Raw genomic sequence first — 14,626 nt, forward strand, 5'->3', positions numbered from 1 at the left:
GAGCAGTAAGCAGCCCTATCTTCTTCGGTTGGTGGTGGTTAATAGCGGTGATCCATATTCCTCCTCTTTCTGCGTTGGGCGAGTCCCCGTGCTGCCCATGGATCTGGTCTGATGTCACTGAAGCGGACCCCATCGCGGCGGGAAGAACCTTGGCGCATTGGGCTTCCGCGGGAAGGACCCTGATACATCCATTCTGCATCATGTTTTCATACTATTATCTTTATCGTTTTGAGGTTATATTTCACTTTTTGATACAATATTAATGATTTTTCTCTCTTAAAGTGCAAGATACACCACAAGAGGGAGATTGCCGGCAGCTGGAATTCTGAGCCTAAAAAAGTTACAACAAAGATAGCTATTCTCGAGAGGTCCAATTGACGTGAAAATTCACGGAGATTTATTTTGGAATATACAAAAAATATTGGAAGAAAAAGATACCAGAGAAGACCCTCCGTGGGCCCACAAGCTCAGGGGCATGGCGGCTGCACTTGTGGGGCCCATTGAGGTCCACCGATGGCCATCTTCTGCTATGTGAAGCCATTTGCCCTAAAAAAATCAAAAGAAGACTTTCCGAGATAAGACATTTTTTATTTGTTTTGGATTTTTTGACATATTTTTTGATCTTTTTGAAAATTTTATCTTTTGCTAATGTGGTTTGCTGCCTGGGCATGCTGACTGGATGGTCAATGGGTCAAAACCGGTCAACAAGTAGGGAGTGTTGAATCATGGTCGGTTTTAAGAGTTCGGCATTGTATAATGTAGACGGTGTAGAAGTTGGGGATTGTAAATTAGACTAGGGCAAGAGTTGAAGGTTGAAATATGCACTTCTCTCGTAGGGATAGAAGGCACTGGCAAAACACAAGGATGGTTCTGGATGTCCTTGTTCTAATATATGATTAACTATCTTGTTCTATCCATTAAGACGGTTGTGCAAGCTAAAGGGAATGGGAGGACAATCAAAGAACAATAGGAATGGGAGGCACTGGGAAAACACAAAATCAAATCTCCTCATCCAGTGCTAGAAGAGAAAATAGAGAATTTATACTTTCCTCTGTGTTCCTATCCCCACTGCTCCTGGACTCTCGCTTTCTTCCTCTTCCCAGCTAGTTCTCCCTACTAGGTTTTTTCTGGGGGTGGGAGGGGGGCTCAGAGTAAGAGTCTTCAACATTTTGAGGTATATATGGATCTCTTTGGTGTAGGTCTATGAGCGCACCTTTTGTATTTTGCACCACGACATGGCACCCGATGCTTGTGAACATAGTGAACCTAGTTGCTTATACAGGCCGACACTTGGGAGTACTTACATTGAGGTGTTTTTCTGCATCTGCATATCACCATATCAGAGAAAAAACATAGTGAAGACGTAATCTGGGGCATTTACAAGGGAAAGATAAAAGTAGGAAGCTCACATTCAATTCGATTCTTTAAGAGCAATTGTAGCAGAGTCGTCATATCCACGGTCTCCAAAAAGGTTTTGAAGGGTGTTCCATAAATTTTTGGCCATGGAAGTTTGTACTATAAGAAGAAGAAGAATACTCAAGGGCATGTTTGATAGCCCGCATTAGGTTCAACCGGCCTCACGCGGGAGAAAATGATATGTTTGGTTGCCTGGGCTGCATTTTCTTCGGGCCGCATAGAACTTAAAGCACCCCTGGGCCAGACCCGGGAAGAACGGTGAATCGGCAGTTTTTGCGAGCCAGCCTCACTACGCCCACATGTGCCTCTTCACTGCACGCCTCGGGGAGCGCGGGGGGAGGACGGGACGTATCATAAACCCCTCCCTCTCTCGTGTCACCGCCCACTCCTCCATTCACACCGCTCCCTCTCACTCTCTTCACCGCCCCTTGCTCTCCTCCGATGGCTCGCCCCTCGCCACGCCGCCCCCTGACCCCCATCATCGCCGACAGCAACAACATCCAAGACCGATGGTGGCCGACCTAACGAACTAAGGCACTGACTTGATGGCGGCCATCTGCATGCCCTCACCCTTCTGCACCAAGCCCCCTCGCTGGGCCAATGAGCTGTTTGCCACTACGGCTCCGCCTCCGTAATCGAACCTAGTGGTCCTGAGTCCGATAGCGTTGCCGGAGCGGACATCGGGAGCACCGCTGCTTGGAACCCCAATGGGCAGAGGGTTTCTTTTACCCTCATTCAAGGGTTTTCTTCGTGGAGCGCAGCAGGGCCATGGACGAAGGCGCCCACTTCCTTGACCTCCCACGTGACGAGGAGCACCAGCGCATCGCCGATGGCCCTCGGCATTGTCTTTTTTTCCTCTTCGACCGACCCCTCCTTCCCACCGGGGTTTTCTCCTCGGCTCGCATACGCTCCAACTGCACCAGCTCCAGTAAGTTGCATTTCCCCCTTTGCTCGCAGATGTAGATTAGGGTTTGTTGTACTAGGCATGGCTTGGATTGGATTCGATTCGATCCGAGTCCAATTGATTGCTTCTTGAGTGTTGTTGTAGATTAATGCACTGCCTTGTTGTTGTTAGATTGGTAGAGTAGTGAACTGCCTTGATGCAAACTAGGTGTTGTTGTTTTAGATTTGTGCTTGCAAGTGACGTTGGATTGATGTTCATGCTAGATTGGTACTGGGATTTGCATTTTTCCCCTGACTACTTGCAGGGTCGCTTCCATGAGCTAGCCACGGTCACGAAGACGAGCACCGAGGACCAGCCACGAAGAGGGAGCACGAGATCCACTCTGTTTCTGTGTTCAGATCAAGGACATGGAGAATTTCACAATGCTCATCATCCCGCCCAAGTTCATGGAGACGATGAAGCAGTGGCCGGTGACGAAGGCACCGCGCATCGGCTCGCAGTACTTCTGCCGCCGCCATAGGGTCGTCCCCGGCGACCTCCTCATCCCGTGGATCTCCGGACTTGGCCTCAAGGTGCAGATTTACGACCATGACAGGTTGATCATGTGCAGGGTTCACTGCACCAAGCACAACTACATCAGCGACATTTCTCTCGCGCTCTAGATCTAGTACGAAGTCTTAAGTATGAACGTGCTAGTAGTTTGTTGTGGTTGTTTGAACTAGTGCTGTGAACTTACTAATGTTTTGGCCAGGATCAGCACCCTGGTGTGAAGCAGGGGGCATGAGATGCCCAAGTTGTCTTTAACTTATCGTCGTGGTTATACTAGTTTGCTTGTTAATCTGTTGTTTACCCTGTTGTTCATTGCTTGCTTATCTTGGTTGTGCTGTCTGTTCTTTGTTGTTGTGCTACAAATGTGGTGGTAAGGCCACCACATTTGAAAAGGTTCAGCAGAACACAAACGTGCATGCAGCCAAACAAATGTGGTGTGCATCTGCTGACCCTAAAGCACAAATGTGTGCAACCAAACAGTCATCCCTAAAATGGCCACTGGTGCAATACGGGCGACCAAACAATATGCAGATGTTGGTTTTTGACCTGTTTTTGCTCAGCCAGACTGAACTGTGACAAGTATGCAATACATGCAATATTTGAGATGACAACCAAACATGACGACAACATTGTGCTCATCAGGTTGGTTCTTGTTGATGTTCAATGGGCGTGTCTCCATGACCATCCACGGCGCCAACGTGGTCTTCTTCAACTGTGTGTTATATGCTCATCAGCATTTTGAAACTTTGCGAGCAAAGTAGATAACTTGGTCTGGTGATGTTGACGCTGCTATTTATCTAGATCGGGGTGATGCTCCCGCCAATATTTTTTGGACGATCATCAACATTTGCGGCTGGTATACTATTGCGGCTAATTAACATGGTTTGGCACTTGATGTTTTTTTAATGTATTTCGATGACTCAATTTCTACGTATGAATATTTCATTGAGCGAAGAGGCAAAACAGCAGGTCACAGGTGACCGCGAGTGACAAAAGGTTCAAAGAGAAAAAAGATCAAACGACAGCGAGTTTGATTGCATCTTTGACAAGATACACGAGGCATAGCCGATCTTGCGCTTTCTGATTTGGAACCTTTTGTTGTGCTTTTTGATTTGTAATATTATAACACTTCTGCTTCGGTAGTAATTATGTTTGCAGATCAATAAAGCTAGCCACGGTGCGGGGCTCCCTAAAAAAGATTCATTATAGACTCAATGCAGACCAACAGGATATTCATGTCAGCTAATTTTTAAAAATTAAATATTCTATTAGTCTGTGGTGATCATGTGGATAAAAACATAATACTCTCTCTGTTTCTGAGTAAAATGAGTGAATCTACACTCTAAAATATGTCTATATATATCCGTATATGGTAGTTATTTGAAATCTCTAAAAAGACAAATATTTAAGAACGAAAGGAGTGTATTTCAAAGTCTCAAGCATTTTGTTTGATTTTAAGAAAAAACAACCGAGTCTCTATTTCTGTGTAGTCCTTGCAACGAACCTGGATAAAGATAGAGCGAGTCCGTTCCTGGTTACTAGGAGTACCCATTTCCTCACGACCACCACTTACTCCCGGTCCCGGGACGTGGATCTGGCGATCGATCGGCAGCCTCCCAGCCGGCGACCATGGCGGATGCCACGAGCGCAGGAGCGACGCCTCTCCTCCCCGGCCTCCTCGACGACATCGTAATCTGTGAGATCCTTGTCCGCCTGCCCCCCAAAGCCCTCCTACGCTGCCGCGCATGGCGCCGCACCACCTCCACCCGCGACTTCCTCCTCGCCCACCACGCCCGCCAGCCCGCCCTCCTCATCACCTCCGGCCACGATTACGGCGGCCGCCTCCACGACCGAGACCTCATCACCTACGACCATCGGGCCCGGGCCGCCGGCGCCCAGCTGCAACACGTCGCCCAGCTTGACGAGAGGGACTGTGGCCTGGTGGCCTGCTGCGACGGCCTCCTCCTCATTTCACACAACATGAACAGGAAGGATGCCTGCTCCTCCATCTACAACCCGGCCACTCTCAATACGCTCCCATACCTGCGCTTTGTGACTCCAAGGTCAGTTGCAACCATATCTTGGGGATGTATCGGCACCACCCTACCGGCGAGTACCGGATACTAGTGTATGGTAAAAACAAGGAAACCGATTATCGTCATGAGGAGGAAATCTGTTTCTATGATGATACCTGCTACATCTTGGCATTGGGCTCCGTCCAGCCATTGAGGAACATCGGGTGCCCGCCGAAGGTTGAGCAACTGCTTTTACACCGTGAGGCTACGACAGCTGTTCTGTTTCGTGGCAACCTGCATTGGCACATAGACCAAAATGAGACTGAAAGCAACATGATAGTGGTATTCGACACCACAGCTGAGTCGTTCCGGCAGATGCATGCTCCAGTTGTTCCGGTTTTTAGAAATGTTCCTGCCTATGCTGACTTGTTTGACATGGATGGCGTGCTTGGCATGCTAAGTTGTAATGAGGCCGCGGACACCATCGATATTTGGGTGTTGCAGGACTATGAAAGCGAGGTCTGGACCTTCAAGTGCAAGATTGAATTGCTGGTCATTGAGATCAAGGTATTGTGTGGACAATATGATGATTGTTGGTATGCCGTGGTCATGCATGTGGATGGTGAGTTGCTTGTGCTAGTCCAGTATGCCGAATGGCTACTTCAGATTGACATGGATGGCAAGTTCGTCGCCACTTTCCATCGCCATTCACTCAGTCTTACTAAATTGCAGTTCAAACAAACTCTTGTTCCACATACTTTCTTTTTGACACTAGAATAATAGATGGTTCGTCTGAATGTTGATGCTGTGATCTGGTGCTTCTTTATGTGCTAGATGTTTGTACCTCTTCTGCTGCAGTATGTATGAATCAGATCCACCATAAGCCTACTAGCATCTTTGTAGATGCATATAAATTTATGATCAAGAAGCTCACATTGTTTCCTATTTTTTGCGATATATGCCTGTTTTTGACACCCTTCCTTGACCGAAGTGATGGTTGTGCATGTTGATTCTAATATTATCAAGTCATTTTGATGTGTGTTTGAAATGTGTGCTAACTACTCTGCGTGATGTTCCTATTATCTTTAACTGAAGAATTATTTTGCTCTTTTAACTTGTGGTCTTCCTAGTATAATACGGAGTATTTACCAATCAACATGTGTTCAATCTTGACATAAGATTGAACTGGAGGAATTTATGCTTCCTCCAGTATTCAATTTCAACATAATATCAAGAACTAAAACCTGTACTGATAAGCCGAAGAACGGCTTGTCAGGTCCTGCGTTGTGTTCCTGTTGAGACATTGTAACTGCCACCCACATTTTTCTGTGCTGGCGTAGCAAGATCATCTCCACTACTGTTGGTGAAGGGAAGTTTTCTACTCATCTGGTCTAAAGCAGAGGACAAGACCATCAATAATTATGTGGTGATGCAGTTGTACAAGCAAGTTGGAAGTTCCTTCTCATCATTTAAATTGCTCCCTCTGTAGCTTTTTACAAGACGTTTAGTGAGTCCATGGCAGTGTCAACAAATGTCTTATATATTAAAGTTACAAAGTACTCCCTCCGTCCGGAAATACTTGTCCTCGAAATGGATAAAATGGATGTATCTATAACTAAAATAAGTCCAGATACAACCATTTGGAGGACAAGTATTTTCGGACGGAGGGAGTATTGTTGAAGGATAACTGATCACTTGTTACTGCATATGTTTTATGTGCCAATGCAGGGGCAATTGTTCAGCTGCTCAAATTTAGGCGACTCTTCTTTTTGCATTTTGTGCTCTTGGGTGCACTTGTTTCATTGTACTTCTACCGAGCTAGTATAGACACAAGGGTAAACCAGCAGAGATAGAAAGAATCACAAACAGACATTCAGCGCATATAAACATAAACTAATCACATGAACTAATTAAAAGACTTTCATAACCAGCAGTATGTCCCAACAAAAGAAATAATGCTGCACAAGTATATGCATATCTGCTTCATTAGGATAGGCAAGGAAGATCGTCCGCACTGCTGTGTACAAAATGGGCAAGACATGTCCACCAAACCTGCGTCTTCCATAACATACCAACAGACCAATTCATATCATGATATCAAGAATGGATATGATTAGAACTGTTAAAGATGGACGGAATTAACAAGTTGGAATGTCATCTGATCACAGAAGATTCACAGTACACCAGCCAACAATTCAGACAAAGCACAGCACGAGTTCTTCCTTGTCAATCTTCTGACAAGGGAGCAGCCAGTTTGTGCCAACAGAAGAAGAATGCACAAGTGTATAATATGGGTACCCAGTTTGTCTAACTCTACCACCTAAACTCAGCAACATCCAGCAGAATCTGTTGACTTCCAACTCTAATCAGCAGGATGATTTCTTCAGGAGGTCTGCTGACTTGAACTCTCGGTAGGAGGAGCGTGTGGGTAGAGGACGTCGTAGTGATTGCCCGTGTACAGAAGCGTCACACTCACATGGGGAACTCCAGGTCCAGGACCGGTGTAGATATCCTGAGCAGGTCCTCCATTGAGTTGCTCCACTCTAAGTGGTACCTCAAGCGCTTCGGCCAAGGCCGTCATCATAACATGGTCCGCGTACTGACGAGATGGAGTGACGTGCTGAAAGCACACTGTTTGTAGAGCAACAGGTCAGGTAAAATGTCGAAGAATGGATGCACTGGAAATTTAGCAAGGTGAGATGCTGATACTGACATCTTTCAGACTGTAACGTCTATCAAGCCCTGGTATACGCGGCTCATACTGCTTCCCGTGCGAGCATATCCAGATAGCTACTACTAATCTGAGGAAAGTAAGAACTAACCAATAAAATGTATCAGAAACATGAATTATGATGAACAGAAGGAAATATAAGTTCAAGGGTGTTTTTCTCACTGTCTTCCGTCGTATCATAACTTCTGAAGAACTCGAGAAGTTTCTCTTTGCGGTAGCTAAAAAGGGAATAAATTATGACAATGAGGTGGAATGCATTCGGCAATACTTTGTTGGAAGTGCAGAAAACAAGCGAATCAAAAACCTGCTAGTTGATGCTATGCTGTTCCACTTCCACCTGCCATGCCTCTTCCATCTCTTTACTTTCTTAATCAGCTTCTTAAATGCCTGAAAGAATCAGCGACTCAAATAGTTCAGTGGAATATCATTACACATAGGTTACAATAATACATACAGAATATTGATCCATAGCAAGATAAGAAAGAACACAGCTAAGACAACTGGCCTGAGAAGTGTCAGTCATTAAGCATATATAGCTTAGGAACAAAACAGTGAGATGGCTACATAATAATAACCAGTGTATTGTTGCAGTACTCAAACGAGCATAAAATTATGTTATTTCCCCGTTATATTGCTGTTGTTATTGCAAGTAAAATTATGTTAAGGCCGTATTTACGATCGGGTTGTTAAGGTCACAATAAACTTCAAATTTGAGCTTGTGCCAACAGTGTAAAACTGCAATGGCATGCCACTACTGTAAGAAATTGTGCATCCCCTGCAAATGACAAACAAAGATAGTGAGATGCCAGATCCAGCTTGAAGTGTACTGTAACCTGAAGAGAATCATCCCTCACAGGCATGTTTATATGTAAGAAAAAACAAATATGGAGAAGCAAGAACTTACTCTGTAGCTCCTGGGAAATTCAGAGGTCCATCTAAGATCTGCGTGTTGCACAGACACTCTTTTAAGAGCATCAAGGAGACGGTGTTCCTCATGTGTGTCGTGCCTATCAAGAACTTGCTCCTGTTGTACATTTGCATAAACAGAGAAAAATAAGTAAACCTACATCCTATACTAAGGAAAAGAGAGGAGAACAATTAGTTGATTACCAGGTAGGAAAATATGAAGCTCCTGTAGAAACACTCCCCATCTCCAGTCACCGGTCTAAATTTTGAATAGGCATCAAGATGGTCCACTCCTTGTCCCGTAGCCAAATCAGAAACCAAATAATACTTTCTGACTTCAGTCATGGGATGTGTCTGCAACAAACAGTGTAAATACAGGAATTCAAATTACACTGATTAGAACATGGAAAAACGTATTTTAAAATATGACGAGGAAATTTTGTTTTTGTTCCAATTTTTGGGTTTCATGTTCTCTGGAAATGTTTGAAACCACCAGCATGTATAATCCCATCATTGATATTTTGATTGGTTGTGTTCAGTAAGAAAAGAGGAAAATATCTATTAACGTCTGATAAACCCAACAACAGTACAGATATGATTCAGGTTTTCTCGGACTATCACAACCAAGAGTTAACAACAATGTAGTATTTATAAAAGAGAACATAATCCTACTGGAGAGTTGGATTGTACAGGAACCACAAACCACAGTATCATGTGATCAACTTTGATCCTGATATTTCATGCACTTCCATTTTGAAAAATTACAGAAGGCCAAATGGGGTCAAACCTGGTGATTCACATGTTGTGAATAGTGCACATAACCTGGTGATTCTCCATGAAAAAACTGTTTGACAAGAAAACAAAGTTAAAGTTCAGACATTCCGACAGCCATACAATTGCACATAATCAACATGAAGATCAAGCGTTTCAAAACAAGAAATAAGTGAATAAAAAGCCAATGGGATTAACAAACAAGAATGTAATAGCAAGACCACGAAATGTGCGTATCCAAAACTTCTTGGTTCCTGGCAACTATTTACATGGAATAATATTCTGAGGCTTCTGAGCCAGTTGGTCCCAGTCGACCAAATGGTGAAACTTCTCGACCAAATTCTGGAGTAAGTAGTCAGTGATTTTGCATGTAAACAGCAAATGATTTACAGAAATTATGTCCAGTTATGCAGTCTTGAACTAGTGTCTAGATTAAATTTTCTGATAACAAAATCTTTTGACAGAGGAAGCTCATACATTTGACTTCAGGCTCTGTTACTAAAAGGCTCCCGTAATCAGGGCACAACCTCATGATTTCCCCGCATTTTACAGACAACAATTTCAACAGGATAGCCATTTGTTTAAAATATGATGCCAGACTGAGAGAAGACCCACGAGTCCACGACCAACAATGAATGTGTACTGCTGGCAAACTAAAATACCCAAGGTTCCTCCTATACACTGAAAACTGATACATTTGATACGGCTGCGAGATGTCTTGCCAAAAATATCACAGCAGCAGCAGTCACTGCCAAGGCATGACCCTCATATTTCCCCACATTTTACTGTTGCAATCATATATGGTATCCCACTAACTAGAATAATCATTTAGCGCAACGAGCTGCTCAAGATTCTGCTTCTATTACAGAACTTCGAACTGTCCCCAACATTTGCCCAAGATGCTGCCCCTATTACTCTGGATCATCCCCAACATTTCAACAAACGTAGAGATCACAATTCCACATCCCGAACGGAAATGGAGGTCCAAGATTCAGGCTATAATACCTTTCTAAGATTGTTCCAGAGCTCCCCTATGGCGTGCGACGATTTCACCTGCTCAACAGAAACCAAGAAACGCTCAAGAACGCACTCCAGAGACGCCGAGAAACAACAGAATGCCGGGAAACGCGAGATACGCGCCATCACCTGCGCCTTCTCCGGCCTCTTCCTCTTGCCCGCCCCCTCAGCCAACGGCCCGCCCGCCTCCTTGATGGCCGTCTGTTCCTGTAGCATCTGCTGGAACACCACACTGCAGTTGAACGGCCCGGCTCCGGCGGCCGCGGCGTCGGCGCCGTCGGGGCTGCTGCTGTCGGAGCTCGGAGGAGAAGGCGCCGAAGAAGGAGCTGCGGGGTCGAGCCCCTCGCCCTCCCGGTCGACCCCCGCCGCCGCAGCGGAGCACGAGCCTCCGGCCTGCTCGCGGCCCCGCTCTTCCTGGGGCCGCTCGAGGGGCGCTGCAGGGGGGAGAGGTGGTGGTGAGGTGGAGGAGGCATCGGCCGCCACGGCTCTCGGGGAGGCGGAGGCGGCGGCGGCGTCGGAGGAGTCCCCGTGCTGCCCATGGGCCGGCTCTGCCTGTCCCTGTACCGGACCCCGTCGCGGCGGGAGAACCTTGGCTCATTACGCTGCTGCGGGAAGGACCAAAGCGGTAATTGGGATGATGTGAGGGGCGTGGGGGAGAAATGTCCCGAGGGTGTGGCTGGCGATCAGGAGAAAGCTTGGTGGTTATTTATAAAGGTGGTACGGTATGTGGTGAGTTTGGCCGGAGACGGGAAATTGGAACGACGGTTTGGTCGTTTGGAACGACGGTGAGTTTTAGCTTGTTTAGTTGCGTGTGTGAGTATTGTTTTTTTGAGATAAAACTTGCACTTTATATTGATTAATGAACATCAGTACAAAGTTCATAGCGAATACATTCGGGAATCACATCACGGCAAAAAAACCTAAAAATAATTTACAACATACTCACAACTACTTCCTTCGTTTTTAAATATAAGTCTTTTTAAACATTTCAAATTGACTATAACATATGAATGTATGTAGGCATATTTTAAAGTGTAGATTCACTCATTTTGCTCCGTATGTAGTTATTTGTCCAATTATTTAGAAACAGAGGGAGTACAAGCTAACTTGTGTGCCAATATATTCAAACCACGCTGGACATTAAGGAAAGAACAACGTGCAAAGCCTCGCTTGGATCATCTTTTCTTTTGCCTTTTTTTAGAATAGAGTAAGAAGCCTACTCAAAATGGAGCAGTACATTCAGAGATCATTAGAGGTCGAAGACTACTCGGAACGTTCACGATCCAAACCTGCTCTCCTGTGCTCCTGGTCAGCGCAGCCAGTCCATGAGCCAAAGTGTTTCTGCTCCTCTTTACGCACTGCACACTGCAATCTGAGAAAGCGGCCATGCACTTCTTAATGTCTATGATTAGGCCATAATGAGGGGAGCGTGTAGGCTTCAGTGCTAGCAGTTCGTTCGCGATGATTTGGTTGTCTGTCTTAACAATCACTTGGCCATTGTAATTTCCTTGCATAGCCTGCAGACCTACCAGGATGGCTCGGGCTTCGGCTTCCTCAGCGCTCCGGCACATTGGTAGCCTCTTGCAGGCTGACTTCAAGACAACACCACAGTAGTCTGATGTAGGATGGAACCTATGTGGCCGATCTCTCACGGCAGGAGCGAATCCCAACGAAGAACAAGAAGAACACGGAGAAGAACGGAGGAAAATCACAAGGGGAAACACTAAAACCAACAAGAAATAGTCACATATATGCTAGATCCTCAAACACATAAAAGATACATGATCCATGATCAACTAAGGACGATACAAATAGCACGATCTTCTTCGTGAGGAGGTCTTGAGGTTCTTCCCGTGAAGGGGTCTTGAATCCGCTTGGGGGATCTTCTCCGAGGAGGCGCTATCTTTAAGGAGAAGGTAACCAAGTGGATGAGCAAAGCTCTCACACAAATATGACTGGCGGAGGGCTCCGGTGGGCAGGGTATGGCGCCCGCCATACCTTGATTTTTGGCCAAAAAAAAATTATGTCTACGTATCTATCACTTTTGTACTGCCTAGACATCGGCTGGAGCATCGACCGCGGCCAGATGGGGCTCTGCATCGAGCGCCCACTAGTGTATACCTAGAAAAACAGAAAGAAATGAACGCCCGCACACACCGACGCCGCGACGCGAACGCGACCAACTCCACCCACCCAGACGCGACCAAACCTAACACGGCGGCGGCGGCTGGCCAGGTCGCGAGGTCCAGGCGGGCGTGACGACGGGGCAGTCGACGGCGTCAGCGGGCTGGGGGCTTGGAGGGCTACTGCACAGCGGCGCTTGCAGCGGCGGCTCCGGCGGCGCAGCAAGCGGCGGCTCCGGCGACGGCTTCAGCGGTGCGGGGGCTTCACCGGCGGCTTCAGCAGGCGACGGCCACAAATCGGGGTCGGGGATTTTTCTGGTAATCCCTAGGGGCTAGGTCTGAACTCTAAACTTTGTTGGGGCATTTGGCGTTTTTTCTTCTGTCAGTTCTCCATGATCTAAAGTTTCTGAACCAGAACTCCAGATTTGTTTATATTCATTCGTGCTAGTGTATTGTCATTGCCTGGGTCTTCTAGACGCCATTGAAAGCATCATTATCGGTATGTTTTAGGTTGTTTTTCTATTGAAACATGCCTACATTTTTAGTGTATTTCATTTTGAGTTGTAATGTGTATTGACTCTTTCGATTTGCATCAAAAGAATTCTTTCCTTAAGACTTCGCCACACCTTAATTTTTTTTCCGTCCTCCGCCTCTGAATATGAGCTAATCCTTTGCTAGCCCTAACTAGGAGGAGGGAGAGGTCTATTTATAGTCTTAGGGCAAAAGAGGGGCGAAGTGGAGGGGTAGATGGGCTTCGGCCCGAAACTGGACGCAGCCAGGGTCTGGTCGTCCGTGAGGCGCCGGTCGTCCGAAGGCTCGCGGAGGTCCGGACGTCCGTAGATCTTCGGATATCCGTAGATTAGGTTCTGTTGCCACGGTGTCGGACGTCCGTAGGTGTCCGGTCGTCCGGTCTTCCTCAGACTTCTGCTAATTTCATTCTGTTAGTGAAACGTCGGTCGTCCGGAGCCTGGGAGTCATCGGACGTCCGGTCCTGATCGGACATTTGGTCACTGTAGCTTTCGTTGGCCTGAGTTCGTGGGGCTGGCGTGACCTTCAGGGGCTGGACGTCCGGGCTGCACCGGTCGTCCGGTGGCTGTAGCTTCCGTGGCAGCTCTTCTTCTCCATCTTCACGTCCACCTTCCTCTTTGGATTCTTCTTGCTCCTTAGCTTCTTCATGGCTAACTCCTTGATACCTGAGTATGCACAATGTCTCCATTTGAGATAGTAGCCATGTCACATGTGCATAGAAGTGGACTTGTGAGAGGAGAGATGTCACCTTGGTTTCGAGAGCTCTTGCACGTGCTCGTGTCATGGGTCCACTAGGCACTTGGTGCGACGATGGTAGATCCATGGAGATGACCTTGGGATGCTCCGCATCATCTCCCTCCCTTGGGAAAGATCCGACAGCGGATCAAATTCTTCATCATCATGGTAGGGCGAGAGGTCCTTGACATTGAAGATGTCGCTCATGCACTATTAGGAAAAAGCTTATAGACAGGTGCTTACTAGTAGCGCGCTATATTGTCCCGCGCTACTACTACTTACTAGTAGTGCATGGTCAAAAAAACACGCTACTAGTAAATATCTCTAACGTGCCTCACGAACAAACCATAATAGTAGCGCGGGTTCTAAAACCTACGCTACTACTATGTGGATAGCTGTAGCGCATTGCCGGCAACCGCGCTACTAGTATACTCCCACCCTCACCCCACGCCATCAACAGTCCCACTCCACCCTCCACCCGCCCCGTTTATCTCAAAAAAAAAAAGAAATTCACCCAACCCCCGATCCAGATCCCCTCCACCACTGGCCACCCACCCACCGCCGACGGCAATCTCTCGTCCACAGCCGACCTCCCCTCCACCGCCAATGCCGACGCCCCCATCCTCTCCCCCTCCACTTCTCTCCCTGGCGACGACCACATCGGGGGCTCCTGGATCCGTGCCGCCGTCGAGCTGGGCCGCCAAGGTCGGCTCCTTCCCCACAACCACGGTCGCCGCAGGGAGGAGGTGATTGACGGGGCAGCCACCATCGAGCTCACCCCGTCTACTTCTTCTCGGGACGCCGCGCTCCTTCTCCGCCACCACTCAGGGTGGACGGAACGAGCAAGCTTTTAGGCCCGCTCGTGGCCCGTTCAGGACCGGACCGTACGGTCGAGGCCCGCTAGAGAAATTGTTCGGTCCGGGCCAAGAAA

At 47.1% G+C, this 14,626-nt stretch overlaps 1 protein-coding gene across 1 annotated transcript; it reads right to left on the reverse strand.

Annotated features, from left to right (window-relative positions):
- Positions 1 to 7,019: 7,019 nt before the first annotated feature.
- Positions 7,020 to 14,356, reverse strand: LOC119272991. Its single transcript, XM_037554318.1, has 10 exons — positions 14,210 to 14,356; positions 10,439 to 10,897; positions 10,298 to 10,345; positions 9,309 to 9,365; positions 8,726 to 8,875; positions 8,520 to 8,639; positions 7,920 to 8,390; positions 7,778 to 7,833; positions 7,598 to 7,701; positions 7,020 to 7,515 (listed from the first exon to the last, which is right to left on the reverse strand). Exons 1-7 carry the CDS (start codon positions 14,354 to 14,356, stop codon positions 8,367 to 8,369), a joined length of 1,005 nt encoding a protein of 334 aa, XP_037410215.1. The 3' UTR covers positions 7,020 to 7,515; positions 7,598 to 7,701; positions 7,778 to 7,833; positions 7,920 to 8,366.
- Between the last annotated feature and the right edge of the window lie 270 nt (positions 14,357 to 14,626).

Source organism: Triticum dicoccoides, chromosome 3A, assembly GCF_002162155.2.
Source record: "Triticum dicoccoides isolate Atlit2015 ecotype Zavitan chromosome 3A, WEW_v2.0, whole genome shotgun sequence".
Lineage (NCBI taxonomy): Eukaryota > Viridiplantae > Streptophyta > Magnoliopsida > Poales > Poaceae > Triticum > Triticum dicoccoides.

Coding starts and splice junctions, on each gene's coding strand:
- LOC119272991 (XM_037554318.1), bottom strand. CDS start 14,356: ATGTGGTCGTCGCCAGGGAGAGAAGTGGAGGGGGAGAGGATGGGGGCG. Junction 10,346..10,438: donor AGAGGCCGGAGAAGGCGCAG/GTGATGGCGCGT, acceptor TCTGTTGAGCAG/GTGAAATCGTCGCACGCCAT. Junction 8,876..9,308: donor CACAACATGTGAATCACCAG/GTTTGACCCCAT, acceptor TGTTTGTTGCAG/ACACATCCCATGACTGAAGT.